The sequence below is a fragment of the Macaca mulatta genome, chromosome 8 (genome assembly GCF_049350105.2).
Source record: "Macaca mulatta isolate MMU2019108-1 chromosome 8, T2T-MMU8v2.0, whole genome shotgun sequence".
NCBI classification, from domain to species: Eukaryota; Metazoa; Chordata; class Mammalia; order Primates; family Cercopithecidae; genus Macaca; species Macaca mulatta.
The window spans coordinates 19623340-19635702 of record NC_133413.1 but is presented as its reverse complement, the minus strand read 5'-3'; the positions used below and the strand labels follow the sequence as shown (position 1 = coordinate 19635702).

Sequence of the window (12363 nt, the reverse complement as noted above, 5' to 3'; positions counted from 1 at the left end):
AAGCAAACTCCAACAGACCTACAGCTGAGGGTCCTGACTGTTAGAAGGAAAAGTAACAAACAGAAAGGACACCCACACCAAAAACCCATCAGTACATCACCATCTTCAAAGACCAAAGGCAGATAAAACCACAAAGATGGGTAAAAAGCAGGGCAGAAAAGCTGGAAATTCAAAAAATCAGAGCGCATCTCCCCCTCCAAAGGAATGCAGCTCATCACCAGCAATGGAACAAAGCTGGACGGAGAATGACTTTGACAAGTCGAGAGAAGAAGGCTTCAATCCATCAAACTTCTCAGAGCTAAAGGAGGAACTACGTAACCAGCGCAAAGAAACTAAACACCTTGAAAAAAGAATGGATGAATGGATAACTAATCAATGCAGAGAAGACCTTAAAAGAACTGATAGAGATGAAAACCATAACACAAGAACTACATGACAAATGCACAAGCTTCAGTAACCGACTCGATCAACTGGAAGAAAGAGTATCAGTAACTGAAGATCAAATGAATGAAATGAAGCGAGAAGAGAAGTGTAGAGAAAAAAAGAGTAAAAAGAAATGAACAAAGCCTCCAAGAAATATGGGATTATGTGAAAAGACCAAATCTACGTCTGATTGGTGTGCCTGAAAGTGATGGGGAAAATGGAACCAAGTTGGAAAACACTCTGCAGGATATCATCCAGGAGAACTTCCCCAACCTAGTAAGGCAGGCCAACATTCAAATTCAGGAAATACAGAGAATGGCACAAAGATACTCCTCGAGAAGAGCAATTCCAAGACACACAATTGTCAGATTCACCGAAGTTGAAATGAAGGAAAAAATGTTAAGGGCAGCCAGAGAGAAAGGTCAGGTTACACACAAAGGGAAGCCCATCAGACTAACAGCAGATCTCTTGGCAGAAACTCTCCAAGCCAGAAGAGAGTGGGGGCCAATATTCAACATTCTTAAAGAAAAGAATTTTAAGCCCAGAATTTCATATCCAGCCAAACTAAGTATCATAAGTGACGGAGAAATAAAATCCTTTACAGACAAGCAAATGCTTAGAGATTTTGTCACCACCAGGCCTGCCCTACAAGAGATCCTGAAGGAAGCACTAAATATGGAAAGGAACAACAGGTACCAGCCATTGCAAAAACACGTCAAAATGTAAAGTCAATCAATGCTAGGAAGAAACTGCATCAACTAGCGAGCAAAATAACCAGCTAGTATCATAATGACAGGATCAAGTTCACACATAACAATATTAACCTTAAATGTGAATGGACTAAATGGTCCAATTAAAAGACACAGACTGGCAAATTGGATAAAGAGTCAAGACCCATCAGTTTGCTGCATTCAAGAGACCCATCTCACATGCAGAGACACACATAGGCTCAGAATAAAGGGATGGAGGAAGATCTACCAAGCAAATGGAAAACAAAAAAAGCAGGGGTTGCAATCCTAGTCTCTGATAAAACAGACTTTAAACCATCAAAGATCAAAAGAGACAAAGAAGACCATTACATAATGGTAAAGCGATCAATTCATCAGGAAGAGCTAACTATCCTAAATATATATGCACCCAATACAGGAGCACCCAGATTCATAAAGGAAGTCCTTAGAGACTTACCAAGAGACTTAGAGACTCCCATACAATAATAATGGGAGACTTTAACACCCCACTGTCAACATTAGACAAGATCAACGAGACAGAAAGTTAACAAGGATATCCAGGAATTGAACTCAACTCTGCACCAAGCGGACCTAATAAGACATCTACAGAACCCTCCACCCCAAATCAACAGAATATACATTCTTCTCAGCACCACATCACACTTATTCCAAAATTGACCACGTAGTTGGAAGTAAAGCACTCCTCAGCAAATGTAAAACAACAGAAATTATCACAAACTGTCTCTCAGACCACAGTGCAATCAAACTAGAACTCAGGACTAAGAAACTCAATCAAAACCGCTCAACTACATGGAAACTGAACAACCTGCTCCTGAATGACTACTGGGTACATAATGAAATGAAGGCAGAAATAAAGATGTTCTTTGAAACCAATAAGAACAAAGGTACAACATACCAGAATCTCTGGGACACATTTAAAGCAGTGTGTAGAGGGAAATTTATTCCTCAAGGATCTAGAACTAGAAATACCATTTGACCCAGCCATCCCCTTACTGGGGATATACCCAGAGGATTGTAAGTCATGCTGCTATAAAGACACACGCACACGTATGTTTATTGCGGCACTATTCACAATAGCAAAGACTTGGAATCAACCCAAATGTCCATCAGTGACAGACTGGATTAAGAAAATGTGGCACATATACACCATGGAAAACTATGCAGCCATAAAAAAGGATGAGTTCGTGTCCTTTGTAGGGACATAGATGCAGCTGGAAACCATCATTCTCAGCAAACTATCGCAAGAACAGAAAACCAAATACCGCATGTTCTCACTCATAGGTGGGAATTGAACAATGAGATCACTTGGACACAGGAAGGGGATCATCACACACTGGGTCCTATTGTGGGGAGGGTGTGGGGGAAGGGACAGCATTAGGAGATATACCTAATGCAAATGACGAGTTAATGGGTGCAGCACACCAACATGGCACATGTATACATATGTAACAAACCTGCACGCTGTGCGCATGTACCCTAGAACTTAAAGTATTAAAAAAAAAAAAAGTCTGTACTCCCCAAAGCAATCTACAGATTCAATGCAATTGTGATCAAAATACCAATGACATTCTTCACAGAATTAGAAAAAAGAATCCTAAAATTTATATAGCACCACAAAAAAAGCTGAGAATAGACAAAGCTATCCTGAGCAAAAAGAACAAAACTAGAAGAATCACGTTACCTGCCTTCAAATTATACTACACAGCTATAGTAACCAAAACAGCATGGTACTGGCATAAAAACAACAGACACATAGACCAATAGAACAAAGAACTCAGAAACAAATGCACATACCTACAATAAACTCATTTTCAACAAAGGTGCCAAGAACATACACTGGGGAAAAGACAGTCTCTTCACAGTAAACGGTGTTGGGATAAATGGATATCCATAAGCAAAAGAATGAAACTAGACCTCTATCTCTCACCATATACAAAAGTCAAATCAAAATGGATTAAAGACATAAATCTAAGACCTCATACTATGAAACTACTATATGAAAACAGTGGGGAAACTCTGCAGGACATTGGTCTAGGCAAAAATTTCTTGAGTAATATCCCACAAGCACTGGCAACCAAAGCAAAAGAAGACAAACGGGATCACATCAAGTTAAAAAGCTTCTGCACAACAAAAGAAACAACAAAGTGAAAAGACAACCCACAGAATGAGAGAAAATATGTGTAAACCATCCATATGACAAGGGATTAATAACCAGCATTATATAAAGAGTTCAAACAACTCTATAGGAAAAAATCTAATAATCTAATTTAAAAATGTGCAAAAGATCTGAATACACATTTCTCAAAAGTCCACATACAAATAGCAAACAGGCATATAAAAGGTTCTCAACATGATCACAGAAATGCAAATCAAAACTACAACGAGAAATCATCTCACCTGTTAAAATGGCACTTATCCCAAAGACAGGTAATAACAAATGCTGGTTAGGATGTGGAAACTCACCAGAAAAGGAAACTCTCATACACTGCTGGTGGGAATGTAAATTAGTACAACCCCTCTGAAGAACAGTTTAGAAGTTGCTCAAGAAACTAAAAATAGAGCTAGAGCTATCATATGATCCAGCAATCCCACTGCTGGGTATATACAGAAAAGAAAGGACATCAGTGTATTAAAGGGGTATCTGCACACCCATGTTAGTTGCAGTGCTGTTCACAACAACCAAGATTTGGAAGCAACCTAAGTGTCCATCAACAGATGAACGGATAAAGAAAATGTGGTACATACACACAATGGAGTACTATTCAGTCATAAAAAATAATGAGACCTTGTCATCTGCAACAACGTGGATGGAACTGGAGGTCATTATGTTAAGTGAAGTTAGCCAGGCACAGAAAGACAAACTTCTTTCTGTTTGTCTTTGTTCTCACTTGTGGGAGCTAAAAATTAAAACAATTTAACTCATGGAGATGAAGTGTACAAGGATGGTTACCAGAGGCTATGAAGGGCAGTAGGGAATAGGGGAGATGGTTAATGGGTACAAAAAGTAGAACGAATGAATAAGATGCATTATTTAACAGCACAATAGGGTGACTACAGTCAATAATTTATACATTTAAAAATAAAAGAGTATAACTGGATTGTATGCAACACAAAGGTTAAATGCTTGAGGGGATGGATACCCCATTTACCATGATGTGATTATTACATATTGCATGCCTATATCAAACTATTTCACATACCCCATAAATATATACATCTACTAAATACTCACAAAAATAAAAAATAAAATAAAATAAAAATAAAGGTAATAAATCCTGAAAAAATGCAGTAGAAAAATAATGATCTAGAAAGAAGTTTACGGTACAGTAAATGAAAAAAGCAGAATATGCACATGTGTACAAAATATTACTGAAAGGTTTACAGAATGTTGGTACGGCAAGCAAAATGTTGGCAGGGTAAAAAAATTATGGGTGATAGTTTTTTTTTCTTTTGTTTACCTATACCATTGAACTTTATCACAATAAGGTCTTTTGTACGAATTAAAAAACAAAACACAAAGTTTTGTTTATTTTTTAAAATAACTGCTTACCTTCAAAAAGGGAATGACTTCTTTCATAATTGCTTTAATTTGCCGGTCCAGCTGCTGAGTATCAATTCTAGGACATGGGACGGTAGAAACTTCACTTACAGGTTGTTGTGAACTATGATTTTCAATAATGGGAGTTTCTAATTTTTAAAAAGAAAACGATACATTAGCATAAAAAAGCCTATTATATATACATATATGCCTTAATGTTGAAATTTAAAGAATATTAAATTCTGATTTTATGCTAATACAAAGAAACATGTTTGTACTTTTAGCACCCCTATCAATTAAAGTAGTAAGAAAACGACTATATCACATATTTAAAATTTTTATACAGAATTAGTACTTCTAATCAATAAAACATATACCTTCTAAATCGAGTAACTGAAATCACAAAAATTCTAGAAGATAACACTGGAAAAATCCTTCTAGACACTGACTTAGGCAAAGACGTCATGACCAAGAACCCAAAAGCAAATGCAATAAAAACAAAGATAAACAGATGGAACTTAAAAAGTTTCTGCACAGCAAAAGAAATAATCATCTGAGTAAACAGACAACCCACAAAGTGTGAGAAAGTCTTTGTAAACTATGCATCTGACAAAGGACTAATACCCAGAATCTACAAAGAACTCAAATCAGCAAAAAAAAAAAAAAAAAAAAAGAAAAAAAGAAAAAAAAATCCCATCAAAAAGGGGGCTAAGGCCAGGTGTGGTGGCTCACAACTGTAATCCCAGCACATTGGGAGGCCGAGGTGGGCGGACCACTTGAGACCAGGAGTTCAAGACCAGCCTGGACAATATGCTGAAATCCCATCTCTACTAAAAAATACAAAACTTAGCTGGGCTTGGTGGCACATGCCTATAATCCCTGCTACTTGGGAGGCTGAGGCACGGTTCAGCCTGGCAGGCAGAAGATGCAGTGAGTTGAGGTTGTGTGACTGCACTCTAGCCTGGACAACAGAGCAAGACTGTGCTCAGATTAAAAAAAAAAAAAAATAGTAGTAGTAGTAATAGTAGGCTAAGGATATAGACTATTCTCAAAAGAAGATACAGAAATGGCCATCAAACATATGAAAAAATGCTCAAAATCACTAATTATCAGGGAAATGAAAATCAAAGCACAAACTACAATGTGATACCATACTACTCCTGCAAGAATGGCCATAATTTAAAAATAAAAAAATAAGAGACGTTTAGTGTGGACATGGTAAAAAGGGAACACTTTGACAGTGCTGGTTGGCATGTAAACTAGTACAACCACTACGGAAAACAGTATGAAGATCTACCATTTGATCCAGCAATCCTACTACTAGGTATCTGCTGAGAAGAAGTCATTATATGAAAAAGATACTTGCATGAGCATGTTTATAGCAGCACAATCTGCAGTTGCAAAATATGGAACCAGCTCAAATGCCCATCAATCAACGAGTGGATAAAGAAAATGTGGTATATGTACGTATGTGTAGATATATACATATATTTATTTATACACCACAGCATACTACTTAACCATAAAAAGGAACAAAGTAATGGCATTCGCAGCTATCTGGATAGAGTTGGAGACCATTAATCTAAGCGATGTAACTCAGGAATGGAAAACCAAACATTGCACATGCTTACTCATAAGTGGTAGCTAAGGTATAAGGATGCAAAGGCATAAGCAGGATACAATGGACTTTGGGGTTTCAGGGAAAAGGGTGGGAAGCGGATGAGGGATAAAAGACTACACACTGGTTACAGTGTATACTGCTCAGGTGATGGGTGCACCAAAATCTCAGAAATCACCACTAAAGAACTTATTCATGTAACCAAACACCACCTGTTCCCCCCAAAACCTACTGAAAACAAAAATATATACCTTCTAAATTATTAACTGTAGTACTTGCATCAGCACCATCTTCATCCTCAATAATCCTGCAGGTGCATCTCATATTTGAGTTACTTTCAGCCTCAGTCTTCATGCGCTCATATTCCCTCATTCTGGCTAATGCTTGATCTAAGTGAATCACGGTGTTACCTGTATTTGGAACAAAAATAGTTTCTGAGTATGTAAAAGTGAACTTTTTCATATACTCCTCAAAATGCATTAATTAAAAAATGTCCAAACAAAAGGAAGGAAAATTAGCTTCAACAAGTTCTACACACTACACTACTTGAGTACTTCATATACATTATCAAACTTATTTAATCCTTAGAATAATCCTATAAAGTACATGACATTACTTTCATTCGCAGAAAACCTAAGTGAGTTGCTCAAGGTTTCACAGACAGTTCAATGTAGGAACAGGGCTTTAAACTTAGTTATCAAACTGTGAAGCCCATATTCATTTCACTACATTTTGCTGTTTCATTTAAACAATACAAGTAAATTCCAAAATGTCATGCAAATTCTGATGAAAACAATGCAACCTAAAACAAGCAAATTAGGTAAGAAAAAGGCCTATCAATGAAATTTCCCAATTCTATGTCTACTTCAGACACAGCTAGTGGTGCAGGGTTGTAAGAAGAAAAAAAAAAAATCAATAAATGAAAGAAAATACATAGGAGTCAAAGTATTCTGGCAACTCAGAAAGGGAGGGACAACCTAAGGGAAGAGGGTTGGCCAGCTATACACAGTCATTTTTCTCTGTAATGGGATGAACTCAATGCAGACCCAAATAAGTATTTACTTAGAAGTCAGCTAAGGCTCAGAGTCCTCAATAATTACAATAAGCAAAAGGAATACTTTTGTTTGGGCAAACAGCAGAAATGTAATGACAGGGCAAGGCTAAGCCATTTTCTTTATAGTGGAAAAATACCTTTGAAATTATCTAAATCTTCTCCTCATCACGTGAACAAACACTAGGGTAACAGGACATTTACATTATTTTATGAACTAAGTGCCCCGGATGGCAGAATGACTGAATTCTCAGGTATCTTTTGATTGGCCACAGCCTAGAAATGTATCAAGTATCTATATATTTTTCTTTTCCTTAAATTTCCTTTCCAAGTCTAGGACTCGAGTTTTTTCTCCTTTGGGGTCTGGCAACCCTCTAAACCTCTTTTGTTTTACAGCTGATGGGAGAGGAAAAAAAAAAACAAAACAAAACCAACCATGTGTTATGCCTGAGAGTTCCTTGAGGTTTTCACTACAGGTTATTTAAGAAATTTGACTGATTACCTCAAATTATAAACTTAACATTTTTATTAAAAATATGATTAGATGAGGACTGCATTGTTCCCATGAATTAACTAGATGACCTTAAACGATGACCTTTCCTTTAAGGAAAAGGAAATTAACATTTTCTGAACTCAAGCAAGTAAGTTCCATTATATTTTCACAAAAACATAGCAAGGTAGGTAAGATTCCCATTTCCTTAGTATATGCAGAGAGTCAAAAATGTCGGATGATTTGTCCACAGGGTTGAGTCAGAAGATTTTTGATTTTAGACTGACAGACAATTAAGTCCATATTCTTTCAACCACACACACTTCACCTTTCTAGACTTTTGTTTCCCTATCAATGCAATTCAAAGACTGGACCAGATAAACTTAAAGTTGTTTCTAAGATTATAAAAAACCCTGCTTACCTAGATCATCTGTTGCAAAAGGCTCAAAATTTGATGATACAGACAGGACACTAGCATTATCAGCATCATTCTGCTCACTTATTTTATGTGTTTCTCTTTCAAAGTTCTTCTCAAAAGTTTCCTAAGTTACAGTAAAACAAACAAACAAAAATCACTAGTACTTCTTTTAAGAATTTCACATTAAGGATTTAACAGAGATAACTAAGTATTTACATAAAATTGTACACCTAAAAGATATTCATAAGTTTCCTCAGTATTCTGTCCAAACAAGATAATATAACCAAAGTTATTAAATGTTGAATAGAGTCACAGAGAACAGTAACAGAAGTAGCCTTGCAGAGTATTTGTTATTATGTAGATAAACATACACAAACACAGCTACTGATTAAATTCTAATTTGGCAAAGTTAACATTTTTAATTATTTCTCTACTCTCAGGGACATTCTCCTATCTCCAAACGCTAACAATGTCTGGTAGCTTACTCTACCTGGCTGTCTCACATCTCTAGGAAAAAATATCACAACATCATTTGCATTTTTTAAAATAAACTTTATTGAAATATAATTTATATGCAATGCACTCACTTTAAAAGTACAGTTTGATAAGTTTTGACAAATATATACACTCATGTAACCAGATTCCCTAAAGACCATTTCCATTGGCCCAGGATGTTTCTTCACACCCCTCTACAGTCAATCTCCACCACACCCTACTCATGATTTCTATCACTGTAGATCAGTTCTGCTGATTGTAGAACTTCATACAAATGGAACCAGCCAGTATACACTCTTCGTTGTCTTGACTTCTTTCACTTAGTATGTTTCTGAAATGATTCCATGCTGTGTGTTTCAGAAGTTCATTATTTTTTAATGGCTGCATATATTCCACTGTATAGAAATACCACAGTTTGTTTATCCATTTATCTCTTGATGCTTCAGTTTGAGGCTATCATGACTAAAGATGCTATGAACATTAACGTACAGTGTTTTTGTGACACATATTTTCATTTCTCTTGGATGAACACCTAGAAGAGAAATTGCTGGGTCACATGCCACGTTTATGTTTGTAAGAAACTGCCAAACTGCTTTCCAAGTGGTTGTGCAATTTTACATTCTCATAAGGACTGTGAGGGTTCCAACTGTTCCACATTCTCACCAACACTTCTTATTGTCAATCTTTTCATTTTAGCCATTCTCGATGTGAAGTGGTATTTTCTGTGGCTTTAATTTGCATACTAGCCATTCATATATCTTCTTTCATTAAGTGCCTGTTCAAATCTCTTGCCCAGTTTTTAATGAGTTGTCTTACAACTGAGTTGTAAGCTTTATATAGTCTAGATACCAGACAGTTGTCAGATGTACATACTGGGATTATTTTCCCATAAGAGTATCTTTTGAAAACCAGAAAATTCCTATTTTTGTCAAGTCTAATTTATTAATTTCTTCTTTTATAGTTAGTGCTTTCTGTGCCCTAAGAAAACTTGGCCTATGTCAAGGTCATAATTTTCTCCCATTTTATTTTAAAAGTTTTAATAGTGTTGGCTTTTACAGGACTTTAGGTCATTTCAAATTAATTTTGTTTATAGTGGCAGGGTGTCTCACATTTTGATTATGACATTTTACAGTTGTGTTCTTTCCCTTAACTACTGATCTTAAGTTTCCTATCTTCAATTATGAAATCAAAGATTCGTCCCTGATTAAAGGAAATGTGGACATTAAGGAACATATTTTAGAAATAGGGAAACAATTTTTTTACTTCTTCAAGTAAGACTTGAAGACAGATGTGTTTTTACCATTTTATTATCATCAGGAGCAGGAGACGCAAAGTGTGTTCTTCTTCCTAAACCTCAATGTCTCCACTCCATCCTCCTTGACTTAAACTCCCAGACACCTAGTTTCACTTTCATTTCTCTCTTCCCTGGGCAAGACAGGTATCTCTTACACATCTTAATATATCTTTGTAAAAGCTTCAAAAATGGAGCTCAAGAAGCATAGAAGCATCTAGAGAATGAGGCTCTAAATCTGCCCAATACAAAAAACACCACATGGCTATTTAAATAAAATTTAAAACTTAGTTCCTCAGTCATAATAGCTACACTTCAAGTACTTGCTAGCATGTGGCTAATGACTACAGCATTAGAAAATGCAGACATAAAATAATTCCATCACTATAGAAAGTTCTACTGGATACTGCTGCTTCAGATCTGTGAGTGTCAACACTGGATGTTGTTGTGCTGCTGATTAACCGGCATTAGTAAAGGGAAGATGCTGACCTTAATGCTGAGTTTAAGTTTTGGAAGAAATATCAAAGAACTGATTTAGTCACTTAATTAAAGTAATACTAAACACAATTACTATCCCAAGTCCTTACTTGTCAAGTAGTATAGCATCTTTAAATTTCATTTGATTTTAAAACCTTCTTAGGTTAACTTTATCCTAAATTGTAGCTCAACTTTCAAAATGTGCTATCAATGGTGAAAACCAATGTGCTACAATCTCTTAAAATAAATCAAAGTAATGCTGCCTGTATGAAACTTGGATAAAAGTGAAAGCACTGGAATTAAGGATATAAAATTATTGAAAAATACATCTAGGAATGGAGACTGTTCATTCTCTCTCAAGTTATTTCAATGCCCAATAAACCTTAATATAATTTAACAACTATTTTTTATGTATTCAAGCAGATCGCATTTCATTTCCAACAAAAAGGAATACACAATTTTCAATTAGTTGTAATAACAATCCAAAGGAGCAAATACTTAAACACTACTTCACATTTCACATTGCAAAGTTAATTAAAACCATGTAGTTTTTAGACACAGCTTTATGTTATAGTACTAAAGAAGTTAGAGTCCAGTGGGAAAACATTTAAACACAAAAGATGAGCTAGGGAACTATTATTTTAAATATGAGAAGTTAAAGAGCAAAAATTCAGAAAAACTCAGAAAATTACTGTATCTGAAGAGGCAAGACAATCCTTTGAGGAAACACTGTCTTCAGAAAAAATTTAGTATTAACACTTCAACAAAAGGCAGAAACAGTAACTTCCAACTCTCTACCTATAGCCGATATTTGCTAATCAACTATGGAACTCTTACCCACATAACTCCAGGTGCTAGAGTTGTCATTAAAAAAAGGAACGTATTTGCTATCCCACGATCACATAAAATATTTTACAATAAAAGCAAGGCCTGAACCTTGAAATAGGTGATTCCCAAACACCTAGCACATTATCTCCTCAGTATACTAGCAGTTTTCTCACGGTTATTCAATCAGTGATGTGCTAAGTGCTATTTGGAGGACACAGCTTACTAAATTTATACCATTCTCCTCAGCACTCTTCTCCATTTCCAGGTCCTTTTTATTCTATTCAAAATTTTCTCCATCAACTGGAATACATCAAATCACAAGTTTTTTCCTGGAAGACTTTCTTTTGTCTAGGCTTTTTTTTTTTTTAACCCAAACACCTGATTTATCCTGTATTTATTCATTCAAGGGTTTTTACTATAATCTCATTGCTGTCTGTTTTACTAAGTATCTTAAATAAATACAACATACATTTGTAAACGTCTTTTAAGAGTCAGCCTCTATACTGGGTAATAATGACATAAATATGGCTATCTTAGACCTCATAAGCTATCATACATACCTAATTTTTGGTGTCTGCTACCATATTTTGATTGCATATTATAACTTGCCCTCAAAATAAAATAACACATTATACCCAGGTTTTAAAAAAAGCTGAAAAACAAGTATATTAGGTCTACCTACAATTTGACAATAACCTATTTAACTTTTATTTGCTGCATACTAAAATTATGTCTACAGTTCACTAATCATTATCAGCTTACATCATCAGTAGTAGCAAGGCTCTCACTAGGAGTAAGTTCTGAGTTTGACGCTATCCAAGTACCAGAGTTTACTGACTTTACATTTTCTCCTTTTTCATGGCTCTCAGAAATATGTCTGGATACTATGTCCTAAATAAGAAAATAAGATCATTATTTACATAAAACATACATGCTTAATCATTCATTTATATTACAGATTCAAAAGTAAAAGCAGATGGAAGGA

The 12363-nt window shown here is 35.5% G+C and overlaps 1 protein-coding gene across 50 annotated transcripts in view; it reads right to left on the bottom strand.

Moving 5' to 3' along the window:
* PCM1 (pericentriolar material 1) overlaps positions 1-12363 on the bottom strand; it is a 109048-nt gene that overhangs the window by 33522 nt on the left and 63163 nt on the right. For 47 of the 50 annotated variants that reach the window (XR_013397105.1, XR_013397104.1, XM_077943076.1 and 44 more), the window contains 4 exons: positions 12141-12269; positions 8291-8411; positions 6580-6738; positions 4723-4859 (listed from right to left, as the gene is read on the bottom strand). Coding sequence is in view for 48 of the 50 variants with exons in the window: in XM_077943076.1 (XP_077799202.1) it covers positions 4723-4859; positions 6580-6738; positions 8291-8411; positions 12141-12269 (546 nt within the window). In the remaining 2 variants the exon portion in view is untranslated. Of the gene's footprint in view, positions 1-4722; positions 4860-6579; positions 6739-8290; positions 8412-8818; positions 9315-12140; positions 12270-12363 lie in introns of those variants that run through there. The other 3 variants (XM_028852410.2, XM_028852412.2, XM_028852414.2) reach the window with 1 other exon arrangement.